Genomic DNA, 13,565 nt, shown 5'->3' with positions numbered 1-13,565 from the left:
AGTATCAAGTATCAATATAATTATTATCATAGTTACTTTCATTATTTCTATCAGGAATATTTTCACATGTTGTCTAAAGTTAAGCAAGAAGTTGCTTGGAGTTTTTATCTTTATTTTTCTTTTGAATTAAAAATCAAATATGAAAGCACCCTGAATGTGTCCTCTATGCACATTGGTTCTCAGTCAAGGTTCTAATTATTTTAGGAAGTGAGCTACATGTTAAGGTCATGAAGAGGTGGTGATTAAAAGTTGATAACACCTAATACCAGGACTGTGTTTGGATATCTTAAATCATAGCAAAGAGAAGGGCACATAGTTTTTATTTTGAAATGCGTAGACCTCTTTGTTCATGAAACATGTTTGATGCTCAGTGAAATGCGTCTCTACAATGCCTTCTATCATTTGGAAACTTTATTGTTAATTTGTAATCTGGACTGAGTTCATTGAACTCCATTGCAAGATATTTTGTTGGTGGTGACTCATGTCATTGAAAATATTTTTGAGGATACTTTTTCAGTACCATCTGGTGTTTGTGTTCATTGTGTATAATGTTTTGAGAAAAGACGTGTTTTCCAAAGTGAGGGGAGAATGGATAAGATCTGGTACATTTCATTGGGCCATTGAATCTTTGCCAATGGCATAGATTAACAAGGAAAGTAAATGGATATGTAAAAATAGAAAAATATTTAATTACAGTAAATTGCTTGGGAAATGATTGCCTCTGCTTTTTAATGCTTTCGCAGTGTTTCCAAATAGTTTAATGGCCATTGAGTAGAAGAACAACGGATAAATTTTTTATGACCACCTAAGTAAAAATCAAACCAGAGAAGAGATGCATAATTCACTCTGAAAAATAACTTTCTTTGACATGTTCCCATCCATATGTGGGAAAGGTAATAAAAACATCTGTTTTACATCACTTAGGTGTGGGTCATGACTACCAGTGGATAGGCCTCAATGATAAGATGTTCGAACATGACTTTCGTTGGACTGATGGCAGCACACTGGTAAGATGTTGATGAAAATGATGTGATTCTTGGAACAGGGTGCTGTGCACTGGTTTTATGTTTCAGAGGGTGCATTAAGATGGATAGGGTCACTTCTTGCCAGAAAAAGGCTACAAAGATGTTTCCAGCTAATTTATACAACCACCAGGGCTGTCTCTCTAGCTGTAGCACTCTTTCAAAGGAGACTGGAGCAGATCTACACCGAAAGGGGCAACTGGATAACAAGAATTATGCTGGATCTGACTGACCAGATGATCCAGCACAATTCTTCTTGTTATCTAGGCACCACTTCCTAAAGGTTCCACAAATCCCCCTAAGTAGTACCACTGCCTGGTTACCAACCTTTCAAACCATGAGCTGGTGGGGGACATATCATATTTAAGCCATTGCAGATCATTTAGCATAGTCATTGAACAAGTTTTCTCCTACTGAATTCTAGCGCAATAAACTGACTTTGGCAATAATCTCCAGCAAGTCTGCCTCCTACAATGTTTTTGCATAAACAGCAGAATGAGAAGTGTAGGTTCTGTAGCCACCATCTCTGGTAGAGCACCAAGAATGCATAACACCCAAGTTGTCAAGTCAGTTTGGTGCTATTTATGTCTGGCAGATCTGGGCCACCCCATATCTCAAGGTGGCCGGCTTCCTGTATATGTTGGCACAAGCCTAAAACAGCTTCATTTGTCCCTTTAGAGCACATGAAAAGTTTGTCCTTTACTATACACTGACCTCACTGAACCAAGTCCTGATCTGTCTCTAGTCTGTCATTACTTATGGATTATGCCTTCATTCGTGGCATATATGTGTGGTCCTAGATATTTATTCTGGTCCCTACATTGGCATTTCATCCTTTTAAAAAATTGTTTTTATTGAATTTTTGTGTATTTCATACAGAACATCTCAATCAATCTTAATCATCTTTATACCCCCATCCCCACTGGCATCCCCCCACTGGAATTCATAAAGGAAATGATCAGCAGATCCCAATCTTAGGTGGAGAAATATTGGCAACTGATTACTGCTAGGTGAGGAAGGACTGATCTTCCTAAAGCAAGGGACTCTAAGCTGAATAGTCTTCAGTAAATGAACTTGCACTGAGCAATGTCTGGGGGTGCTAACTTGACACAATAGGCCTTAGTAGTTCATCTCTTAAAGGACAGGGTATTTCCCTCCTCTCTGCTTTTGATTTCCCATCATGTCTAGAATAAAGACCATTACTCATACCTGCAAGCTGGCTTGAGTATTGGCCTTTTTCTGGCAACTATCTGGAGCTCAAAAGATATAACTTAGGGAAAATATCTTCCCTGTGCAATCCACACACAGGTGAGGTTGAGCTGTCAGGTGTTACTATTCTCCTGTTATGTGCTAGGAAAACAAATCAGTCACTTTTGTTTGTGTCCATTGCTTTTTAAAAAAAATTATTTATTTATTTTTAAATTTATGTGTATGCATGAATTGCCTCCATGTATGTAAGTGCACCCGTGTCATGCAATGCCTGCACCGGACAGAAGGGGTTGTCAGATTTCCTGGAACTGGAGTTACAGATAGCTGTTTGCTGCCATGTGGGTGCTGGGATTCAAACCCAGGTCTTCTGCAAGAACAGTGAGTGTTCTTAACTGCTGAGCTGTCTCTCCAGCCCCGTGTTCATTAATTTTTAATAGAGTTAATTCCTTTTGACAATTTCGTATGTATATAATGCTGTAATGCAGTCTTACTATTTGCACTCCCCCCTTTTATCTCCCTTCCATCCCTGACAGCCCTCTCCTCTTTAAAAGTCCTTTTTCCACATTCATGTCTTTTTTGTTTTGTTTTGTGATCCACTGACTATAACCAGGGCATGTAACATGGGTGTGGGACTGTCCATTGGAGCCTAGTGGGCTCACTGTTGAATACCCAACAGAAGACAATGGCTGTCTCTCCCAAGGGAATCTGTCAGTAGCCAATAGTTCAGAAGGGAGTGGAGCGTCCCATGAACTCTTCCCTGTGCATGCCTGAATGACTGACAGACAAGCAGTCTTGTGCAGGACCAGTGTAGGCTACAACAGCTGCTGTAAGATGGCTGTTTCATGCCAGAAGATAATATTTTGCAGCCCCTTTTGTACCTTCCAGAGCTAGTGGTCGTTTCATTTCTTTTGTATCATTTTAATTTTCAGGTAGACAGGAAAATCCTGTAAACTAACCTAATTATCATTTCCACAGCCTAGATTGACCCTAAATTTGGTAAATTAGTGAGCATTGTACTTTTTCAAGAGAAAGATGGATCCGCCTTGGAACCTTTTAGAGGAAGACGGCATAATGTAACATAGATAACTGTAGAACATCAACTGAAGCCTTACTCTTAATAATTCACACTTAGAATCGAAGTTGGAGGACTCTGTGTGTCGTAAAGGAGAGACTTCATCTGAAGAAGGCAGCAAATTAAATATGTAGACAAAGTTTATCAAAGAAAGGATAAACAGAGCAAAATAATACACCCCTGGTTTCTTTTTAATTCAGTCTTTGTGTCAAATAAAAATGTGCTAAGGAGTGTCCCCTAACTTTTGAACATTTGGGAACAAAAGAGAGCATCTGTCCAACAGCCTGCCTCCATCCCCTTTGATTGATCTCTGGCCCACTTTTCTGCTTTTGAATCCACCCTTTCCTCTGGCAGCCTAGGTGTCTCCTGAACTCCCTTGCAATTCTTTGTAAGGTTCCCATCTCCTTAACAGGTTCCATATGTGAACAGACCATTGACTAAAATAGTTCTTCTTTGTTTCACTGTTTTACAAGTTCTGCTTTTGAACATATCTCTAATAGTGGTCAAGTCTTCATCTGGGCAGGTAGTAGCTGCCTACACTTGGGAGACTATAACTTGACTATGTGTAATTTTAAGGAATTTCTTTCTGAATCACAGTGATTTCCCTCTTCTTCAGCCTCTTGCAACTTTGTTTGACAGATTTATTAGTGCTTATCCAACTTGGGAGGTAGAGCAGCACTAAAAGGAAAAGAGGGGCTGCAGAGATGGCTCAGTGGTTAAGAGCACTGGCTGCTCTTGCAGAGGACCCAGATTCAATTCCCAGTACCCACATGGCAGCTAACAACTGTCCATAGCTCCAGTTCCAGGGGATCTGATTCCCTCTTCTGCCCCCCAAAGGCATTGCACAACATGGGTGCACTTACATACTTGCAAGCAATATACTCATACAAAAAAAAATACTAAAAAAATGAAAAAGAAAAGTAAAAGAACCTTTACTACTTACCTTATACTATCTTTTGATATTTTGTCTCACAATTCATGAAAAAGAAGTTTCTGTTAGGTCTCATTTCAGTAATTTCTTTTATTGAAACAAGATTTTTTTGCAATAAGCTTAAAGTATAATTTTATCATATTCAACATGATTATACTTTACAGCTAGACTAATTCATGTGCTCATACTAAATTAGTGAAGCTGTTTGTTAAATCATCAGAATTGTCCGTATTCTTCTGACTTTGACTGATTTCTTCCATGGTATTGGCATTTTCAATAGGATATTGAGATCATTGATAAACTGCCAAATTCTTGTTTCGTTTATAGTTGAAAAATCATTCCATTATTTATTTGGGATGTTTCCCCAGTAAACCTCAACAAAGTGTAGGAATGAATAAAATAGGCTCTAGCTTTACCCTAGTGATTTTATTTGTAATTTTTTCTCACCACATTTCAGTTTTCACTTTGTTTCTTGGCTTTAGCCAGTTAGTTATTGATTAACTGAACTATCTCTACTAGCAGAGAACACCTAATGCTTTATTAGAAATTCTGGCAAATGACTCCAGCTGTGAATTGCTTTACTTGTCAGTTATGTGTTCAAAGCCACTAAGTTAATCCATGCTGGTTAAACATACATTAAAGCCAGAGAACGTCAACAAATTTTCTTATCGAGAGTCTCTACTATTAGTTACTTGAAAGTTGTTTCCTTGACCAACTGTTAAACGAATGACTAAAGTGTTTCCATGAGACCTACTCTCCAGTGTTAACTGAAACTCCCTCTCCCCTGGCAATGAACTCTTCTGACTCCCTTCTTAAGATTCTTCAGCATATTCCTATTTTTTTTAGTATAAAATTCCAGGCATTAGCTTAGCAGACAAAGTCTGCCACCTCTATTTGCCATCCCCTAAAACACAACCATTTAGGAGTAAATCCTGACCTCTCACTTGTGATTTCTACACATTTGCCCTGGTGCTAAACACGTTTTCCACTCTTGTGTGGTTTCATCTCAAGCCATTCACATATGTAAGCACAGCCAAGATTGTCCTTCCAGGAAGCCTTCTTACCTGGGTCTGAGCTCTCCTCTTTGTGCCCACACTGCCCTTGGTCCTCTTCCCAGCCTAGCACAAACCCCAGGGGACTAGCTTCCTGACTCTGAGCTTTCAGAGGAAGATAATAATTTCTTGACCATATGAAATATTTAAGTAGAATATATGACATTTATTGCTTATTTAAATAAAAAACTATTATGAAAAACGCTAAACTCCAATAAGTGACTTTTCAAAAATGTCAAAGAAATAAAAATTGTGTCTCACAAATGGAAGCATACAGTTGTGCAGCATGCATCCTTCAGAAGCTGCGACCCAAAGAAAAGCCAGCCCCTGCTGGAGATGATGGCAGTGTGCCTGCAGTGGTCCCGAGAGCACCTTTCTAATAAGTGATGCAAATTAAAATAGAACAGACATGGTCAGTAGTCACCCTTGCACTTCTAGAACTTTAAGAAACTGAAAATTCAAGATTTTTTTTCTTAAATTGGCACATAATCTATTTTAAAAAACACTTTAAAAATTTTAATGTCATATTTATTTATATAGTGTGTGTATATATGTATGTGTGGGCACATACATATGTGCCATATACCATGGCACACATGTGTCAGAGGACAACTTGGGGGAATGAATTCTTTCCTTCCACCGTGTGGGTCCTGGGAATTAAACCCAGGTCATCAGGCTTAGTGGCAAGTGCTTTAACCATCTTGCCAGGCCAAAAATGACTTTTAAAAGCTTTATTATTTATATTTAAATGCAGTAAAAACAATCTGAAGGAGATGTAACTGTCAAGTGGTAGCAGCCAGCTTCCTTTTTCATGACTTGCTTTCCCAAGAACGATTTGGTTGTCTGAAGTTGGGCAAAACATTTATTGATCATTCTCCAAGGCAATCATTCTGACACAGAGGAAGCCAAATAGGAAATGTTTTGAAATCATTTACATCTCCTTAGCAGCTTGGTGAATCATCTTGTAAAGTATTTTATTCAAAGACTTTGGTGTGTCCATAGAACATCACAAGGAAGCAGAGAGAGGATTCTTAGGTACTGTAACTGCAATCACACTGCCTTGATCGTGCACATCCCCAACAAGGGCTGAAAATCAAGCTGTGACTCTCAGATTTAAAGCTGCTATCATCTCTCTTCTTCCTGTGTTTGATCCCCAGGAATTCTATTCTCATGAGGGAAGGACCTTCTCCTTGGCATGCATTGGGCCTACTGCAGTGAGCCTGTCCCCACTCCAGCACTATCTACATTCACCCATCCCGGGGATCCACCCATCAGTGCCTTAGATGTGACTTTTTCAAAGGCAGATGTCACTGTGGATGATAATGTCCAGAGTTTGAGGGAGGAATAGAACTAGAAGTTTAGTTTAAAAAAAAAATACTTTAAGAAGCTTATGGGAAGTTGATTTATTTATTATTTTCTGGAGACAAAACAAAAGTCCTGACTTCATTCTTAAGTATTTTCTGCTTATCCCTCAGTTTTACTTCAGTCACTTCTGCTTTGTCAGTGGCCACCACTGGGCCCTCTAAGCTGTGGCTTCTCCACTTCCAGGAAGTTGTCTGTGCATCCTTTTTTGGTAGGGAGGACGTAGAATCTTCCTCTGCTCTGCTTTGTCTCAGTAAGCAAATTCTAGGACCAACTTACTGAATCTAGGCCCCTACATATCACTTTGTCACTCTAACCATCAGCTGGCAGTTGATAATTGTGGCACAGACTAAAACATGCTAACTGATGGTACGATTAATTGAATATTTACTCTTTTGCACTTAAAAATCCACTTAAAGTATTTCTGGAACATAACTGAATTTTCTCTTTTTATTTGTAAATAGGTATAGTCTAATATTGGCAAGTTGACACAGCTATAATTTGAGAAATCCCCACTTCCTCGTCCACCAACCAGTTTGAGTTGTGACACAGAAAGTCATATCAGTGTGAATTTGACTTTTAATCAGAGGTTCCTTTTCTTCATTTTTGTAAATAGGTGCATAAGTCTGTTAAGAAGTACATTGCAAGGACACAGATAGCTTTGAAAAATGCAGAAACAATAAAATAATCACCCACAACCTATGGAGAGACAATATAAAGGGACAGAGAAAAGGAGTAAAAGATCGCAGACTCTAGATTGTTATTCTTTTTCTGCAGGAATGCATCATTAATACCTCTCATGAACACCAAAGTTCCTGTCCTTCTTTGTCACCTGGGTATCTTGGGCAATGACAAGAGAATGGGAAATCTTAATTAGTGTGGAGGTACTCTTAAGGTTTGATTGTAGGTTTCTGTTTCATGATCTGGCAGAAAAGAATTTAAAAATGAAACCCTCAGCTGGCGTGGTGATGCACACCTTTAATCCCAGCACTTGGGAGGCAGAGGCAGACAGATCTTCTTTGTGAGTTCAAGGCCAGCCTGGTCTACATAGTGAGTTTCAGGCACACAAACACACACAGAAAGAAAGAAAGAAAGAAAGAAAGAAAGAAAGAAAGAAAGAAAGAAAGAAAGAAAGAAAGAAAGAAAGAAACCCTTACCCTACCCTCACATCTAAACTTAAGATAAAAAATATGCTCAAAGTAGCTAGAGAAGATTTTAAATATCTTAACATAAAGAGATGATGTTTTGCTGTGAGAAGTACACCAGTTACCCTGATGGAATCATTACATGTTATTTACATGTATGACAATGTCACACTGTCCCCTAAAAACATGTTTTATTATTGTCAATTCCGAAATAAAAATATAGGGGACTTGAGAGATGGCTCAGCAGTTAAGAACATTGGCTACTCTTCCAGAGGACCAGGTTTGGTTCCCAGCACTCACAGCGTGGCTAACAACCATCTGAAATTCCAGTACCAGGTGATCCAATGCCCTCTTCTGGCCTCCATGGACACTGCAAAACATGAGTGTACTTACATACACACAGGCAAAAGCCTCATACACATAAAATAATAAATAAAAAATATATGTTTAAAATAATTTTGTTCTCCCATGAAAGAACCTTCAGGATTTACATTTTCAAATTGAAAAGTCTTAGAAGATTTTCATATATCATTTTATGTTTTTTTCTTTTTTTAAATTGAATTTTTGTGTATTTCATATAGAACATCTCAAACAATCTTAATCATCTTTATACTCCCATCCCCACTGGCACCGTTCCATATCCCCTGTCCTGCTGGAGCCCATATACTGACCATATGGAAACAGAGTTCTACAACCTTCTGGGAACCTGCTGTTTAAGACATTTATGAATGTTCCAGCTGTGATGTGGCTTTAGCTCCAAGCCAAATGCCACTTCTCTGTGAACAAGTCACACTGCGTTTCAATATTAATTTAATTATATTAAACTTTGCAGGCTTCATCCTATTAGCCTAAAGGCCAAGAAAAGCATGCTCTTTTCTCATCTTATAGTATATTACTTATGACTGGAAAACTTCGTAGATTTCTTTCTACCAAAGACCAGTACTTTGATAATGAGTACGTTTACTTCTGTTGTGGTTTGACTTAAAATCAACAGCTGTTTCTTCTGAACTTGCATTCAGAGTATTATGAGTCATATTAACAATTCTAGAGCATGAAACACTCCTCTATGCCTTTTATTGTTGTTGAGATAGCTAATGATAGGTTTAAGCACCTGAAAAACAGTATTTGCCCACCACTAGAAAATCATTTCATAATTGAAAAGATTATCCTGCAAGTCCAGAAGAAAACTTAACGAATGCAGTGCTTCCTTTCCCGGGAGCCTTTACCAGCAGAGCTTTGTGAAACTTTAGAATCACACACAGATGTTTAAATTTAACTGCTAATTAGTTTAAGGCAATGCATAACCATGGAAAAAGAAAAGAAAGAAACATTGAATGGTTTTTGGCACTTTCTCTTCGCATTTGGTTCGCTTGCATTACATGACTCAAGACCTGTGCAAACAAGCTTGGAGTGGAGGTGCCGACTGGCACAGTGCATTGATGGATTAAATGCAAGTTGCTCTGTGGGACTCTGCCTGGGGTCCCTGGCTCTCAGTGGTCTCACAGTGGGAGTAACTCACATCCCTCTGGAAATGCTGTTGATAATTACTGCTTTGTGGGGCAGTGAGCTCACACTATTACACAAGATTAGTGCTGTACTCCAGAGAGGCCAGATTCTCTCTCCTGCACAGAGCTTTGCCAGCTAGGAAAATAGTGGGCACACTGCCACTTTAACAGCTATCAGGAGACCCCAAGTTAGTTTTCCTTCCCTTCAGTATATTCAGTTTGGTGGATTCCAGCCACAGGCTTCCAGTGTGGGGTAGGGACACCCAAACAAATGTCTCTTTCTCCTTTAAAACAAAGCTGCTCTTTTTCTCTCAGTTGTGGGTTCTACTAAATAATAACTGAAAACCCATAACCTCTCATGAAACATAAATAAATCAGGACCCAGACCAGAGTACAAGGATTACAAGATGGTATATCTACCTTTCAGAGAAGATATTTACCCTGTTAAAGTAAAACAGTTAAATGTGACCCTGATAGACTACAAACAAATGCCTATTGTATACCAGAGCCATCTAGTGGGAAAGCCACTCCAATGTTAGCAAATGTTTTGATTTCTATAATAAGAGGTCCCCACGGCCTTTCTTCCAGATAACCATTTGACCTGTGTTCTGAAAGAGTGGAATTGATTCCAGTGGTTATTCTTGGTTCATTACCTAGTGAAAAGCTAGTTCCTTACCAGTTAGTGTGTGTTGCAGGCAGGTATCCATCCTCTTGGGAAAGTATTTTGAATATGGAATTTGCTTTTATTCTTTAGTGGTAGTCTGTTAGTCCTTGGTTGGCCTGAGCTGTATTTGGATTTTGTTTATAGCTTTGGGAATTCAGTAGTAGTGTAAAAGGAGATGATAAAAGGAGTTTGCACAGAGATGTCAGCTTTTAAAAAGTACAGGTAACATCTTTTCAGAACTAATCTAGATAAATTTTCTCTATAGTCAAGCTAGCTGATTCCCACAGAAGACATTTCATTTTTGTGCACTGGTGTTTATTTGCGATCTGTACTGTTCTAAAGCTTTTAGGTAGATATTCCAGACATGATTTTACTTCTTATGAAATTTCACTATTGATGTGAAACATTGGAAAATATTAAAAGGGAAATGGAAGAATAAGCTACTTTAAATGCTTAAGGCAGAAAATTCAGATTATATCTGTAATAGCTAATAACAGAACAGGATGAGATTGGAAAATAGTTTAGCCAAGGTCTATCTTCTATCAAAGTCTTTTACTCACAAAATTGTAAGAACACTCCACAGATGATCCTTAATTCTCGCCCCCCCCCCACATGAACTGAATAAACATGATTGGTCTGGCCTAGCAAGCTAGTACAATAATGGGTCTATATTGCCATCTAGTGCTCATAGTATGTGTTGCGTTTCAAAACTTTACAGAACACTACCAGGGCTATGCAGAAATAAACACCCTGTGAATTAGGTTTCAACAACTTTGAAATGTTTAAAAATTCTGGCTTACGCCAGGCACTATGCCACACACCTCTAATCTCAGCATTCAGGAGGCAGAGGCAGGTAGATCTCTCTTAGATTGAGGCTATCAAGTTCTAGGCCAGTTGGACCTATAGGGAGACCCTATCACAAAACAACCAAACCAAACCAAACAAAACAAAACAAAGCAAAATGAAAATTCTGTTATAGACTGCTTAGTATTGTGAACCTAAAAACTGAATATAAAATTAGATGATTTTTCAGGTACATTGTGAAAATAAAGCTAGTCATATGCTTAATAAAATTGGAGCAGATAAGGAAAATACTAGAGCTGACCTTTCCTGAACCTTCACTTTACACATAGTAATAGAACCAAACAGAATGCTTTCTTTAGCTACTTTTCCTGGTAGGTGAAGTTAGAGGACTTTTGTGGTTTCATAAGAATTTTGTAACCGTGCATAAAATTAGTAGTGTTTGGAGAAAGAGGATGGATGAAGAGTAGTGAATGGGTGGTTCAAGGAAAACAAACTTGATTATAGTATGAGGTTTAATAAAATTACTCCACATTGTGATAGCACACTGTGTCGTAGACTGGCCTTCCTGGACAAGTGTCAAAATAAATTTTATCAATGAGATGTACATCCTATTTAACTGTTCATAGCACCATCAAAATAGTTCCAAAGTATAATCTTTAATTACACTCAAGAAAATCTCTATTATAGTGAATTTTAAAGAATAAACTGTGATGACACCCAAGCTGAAAAATTGTAGCTAAATATTTGTATGCATACAGAGATAGATATTGTAGGGTCTTGGGTTACAGAGTCAAGATTTATAGTTCCAGCATCACCAGACAGATCCTGAAGCACAAGTTGGAACTGTCCCTGATAGCAGCCAGTGTTTAAGACTCATTCAATGACGTTTAAGTCTGGTTAATACACAGTTCATTTCTTCCCACCCCACAGCCTCTATTGCTGTCTGCTCTTCTGACCATTGTGGTGTTCTCTAACACATTCTTGGAGGAAATTCATTTGCTGCCCAAGTTTGTATGAATAAGGACATCCTCAAAGGTCCCAGATATACCCTTCCCTAGTGCCAAGAGTTACCGCTACTGTATTTGTATGAGTGCTGTGTGCATGAATACATGAGAGAGAGAGAGAGCACGCTATATCCTAAAGCTATAGCATGCATAAAGATGAAATTTAATGCCATGTAGTGTCTATGAAAATTCTTTTACATTTTGTTTATATTGTACTAATTAGGAGCCAGCAGAAGAAGACACCCAAAGCCTCTAAACCGAGTGTTTGACTCTTTAAGAGAATTCCAGCACTCAGTGATTTCCTTTGTAGTTATTTGATCGGGTTATGAAAACTCTGGCAAAAAGAATCCGAAGGAGGGGCAGTTGTTTAAATTTTTAGTTAAAACTCTGTAGCCTTATGATGATGATAAAAGAGATTTAGAGACCAGGTATTTTAGTGTTCTAAGAATTCTTTCTCCTTTTGTCCTGACAGTTTTGATCTTCAAGTTGAAATTCCCTTAAAATATCATTATATATTCTTTGGTAGTTTCAAACATGGATTCAATGGATTTAGATCACAGCCACCCAAGACTCTCTCCTTCAACTTATCCCAGATCCCCATTCTACTTCCACCTTCATGTCATGTCTCCTTCCTCTTCTTCTCCTTCCTTCCACCTTCATGTCATGTCTCCTTCCTCTTCTTCTCCTTCCTTCTCTCCTTCTTCCTTCTCTCCTCCTTAAAATCTTAGTGTGGGCAAAACTCCCAAGTAGGATTTTGAAGTGTTGCTTAGGGAAAAGGTTAAAAATCTGTCTAATTACTGTCTGCCACCTTCTCTACTCAGCTGTTCCCATTCTTCCTTAAAGTTGGATTTGTCTCTACATGTGTCAAAATAAAGACTAAGTAGGTGTGTCAATCCCAGCAGCAGCTAAGGCCTAATGACTTTTTTTTCTTTCTTCTAATAAAAGCAGTGCTCAAAAGTTGAACTCAAGCATACTCCTTTTCTAAAGGAATGGGGAAAATGCCTTTAATACACACACACACGCATGCACACACACATACACACACATATATATACTATGTGTCCATCTCCATACACAGAAAGGTGAAATAGGTGTCATTTCTTTGTTCATGTTTGGGATGCTAGTTATCTGTTGAGATTTTAGGGTCATGGATCATGTTCATATGCTACCTATTTTAAGAGAAAAACATCAACAGACATATGTGAATGTCTGTTGGGACTTCCTAGATACTATAAAATTAGAGATTCATCTTGTAGTATAGTATTGAAGACTCAAAGGCAGACTCCACTCCTCATTCAGTACCCCTCCACCCCACTGTGCCATGTTGATTGAGTCAAGTGGGAGAACTGCAAAGAAGCACAAAGAGAAATAGCTCTGCAGCCCTTCTGAGTGAGAAAATCCCATCCAGTTGCTCTGAAATCTGAGGTTCCTCTCTGAGGGTTAAAATGATGCAGCCTGATGGCAGGCTGGGAAGTGGTGTGGGCTGTAGAGGACCTGTGGAATGTCTTCCCTGTTATGTTTTTCTGAGTGAAATCCATTTTTTAAAATTATTTATTTAATAACCACATACTTAGAAGAAGTGTTTCATTACAACAGCATTGACATATACAATAACAAATTCCTGACCTAAGATGCATCTCTTTCAAAACTGGCTGTAAATTTTTAGGTTTACAGTTGAATTATTACAGTTATACAATATTGTACTCAGTATAAACCCTATAAGACATAAAATTAAATGAGGTTTTAACCTTTAAAAATGATCTCCATTTCGTTATTAAAATACACAGTTTTGTAG

General features: G+C 38.3%; 1 protein-coding gene across 4 annotated transcripts in view; it reads left to right on the top strand.

The window, feature by feature from the left end:
* Vcan (versican) overlaps positions 1 to 13,565 on the top strand; it is a 116,503-nt gene that overhangs the window by 85,292 nt on the left and 17,646 nt on the right. For all 4 annotated transcript variants that reach the window (XM_008853288.3, XM_017803242.2, XM_029556199.1 and 1 more), the window contains one exon: positions 925 to 1,007. In XM_008853288.3, coding sequence (XP_008851510.1) covers positions 925 to 1,007 — 83 coding nt within the window. The remainder of the gene's footprint in view (positions 1 to 924; positions 1,008 to 13,565) is intronic.

Source organism: Nannospalax galili, unplaced genomic scaffold (genome assembly GCF_000622305.1).
Source record: "Nannospalax galili isolate Female #2095 unplaced genomic scaffold, S.galili_v1.0 scaffold45, whole genome shotgun sequence".
NCBI classification, from domain to species: Eukaryota; Metazoa; Chordata; class Mammalia; order Rodentia; family Spalacidae; genus Nannospalax; species Nannospalax galili.
The sequence above is the reverse complement of the archived record's forward strand: the minus strand, read 5'-3'. Positions and strand labels throughout refer to the sequence as shown.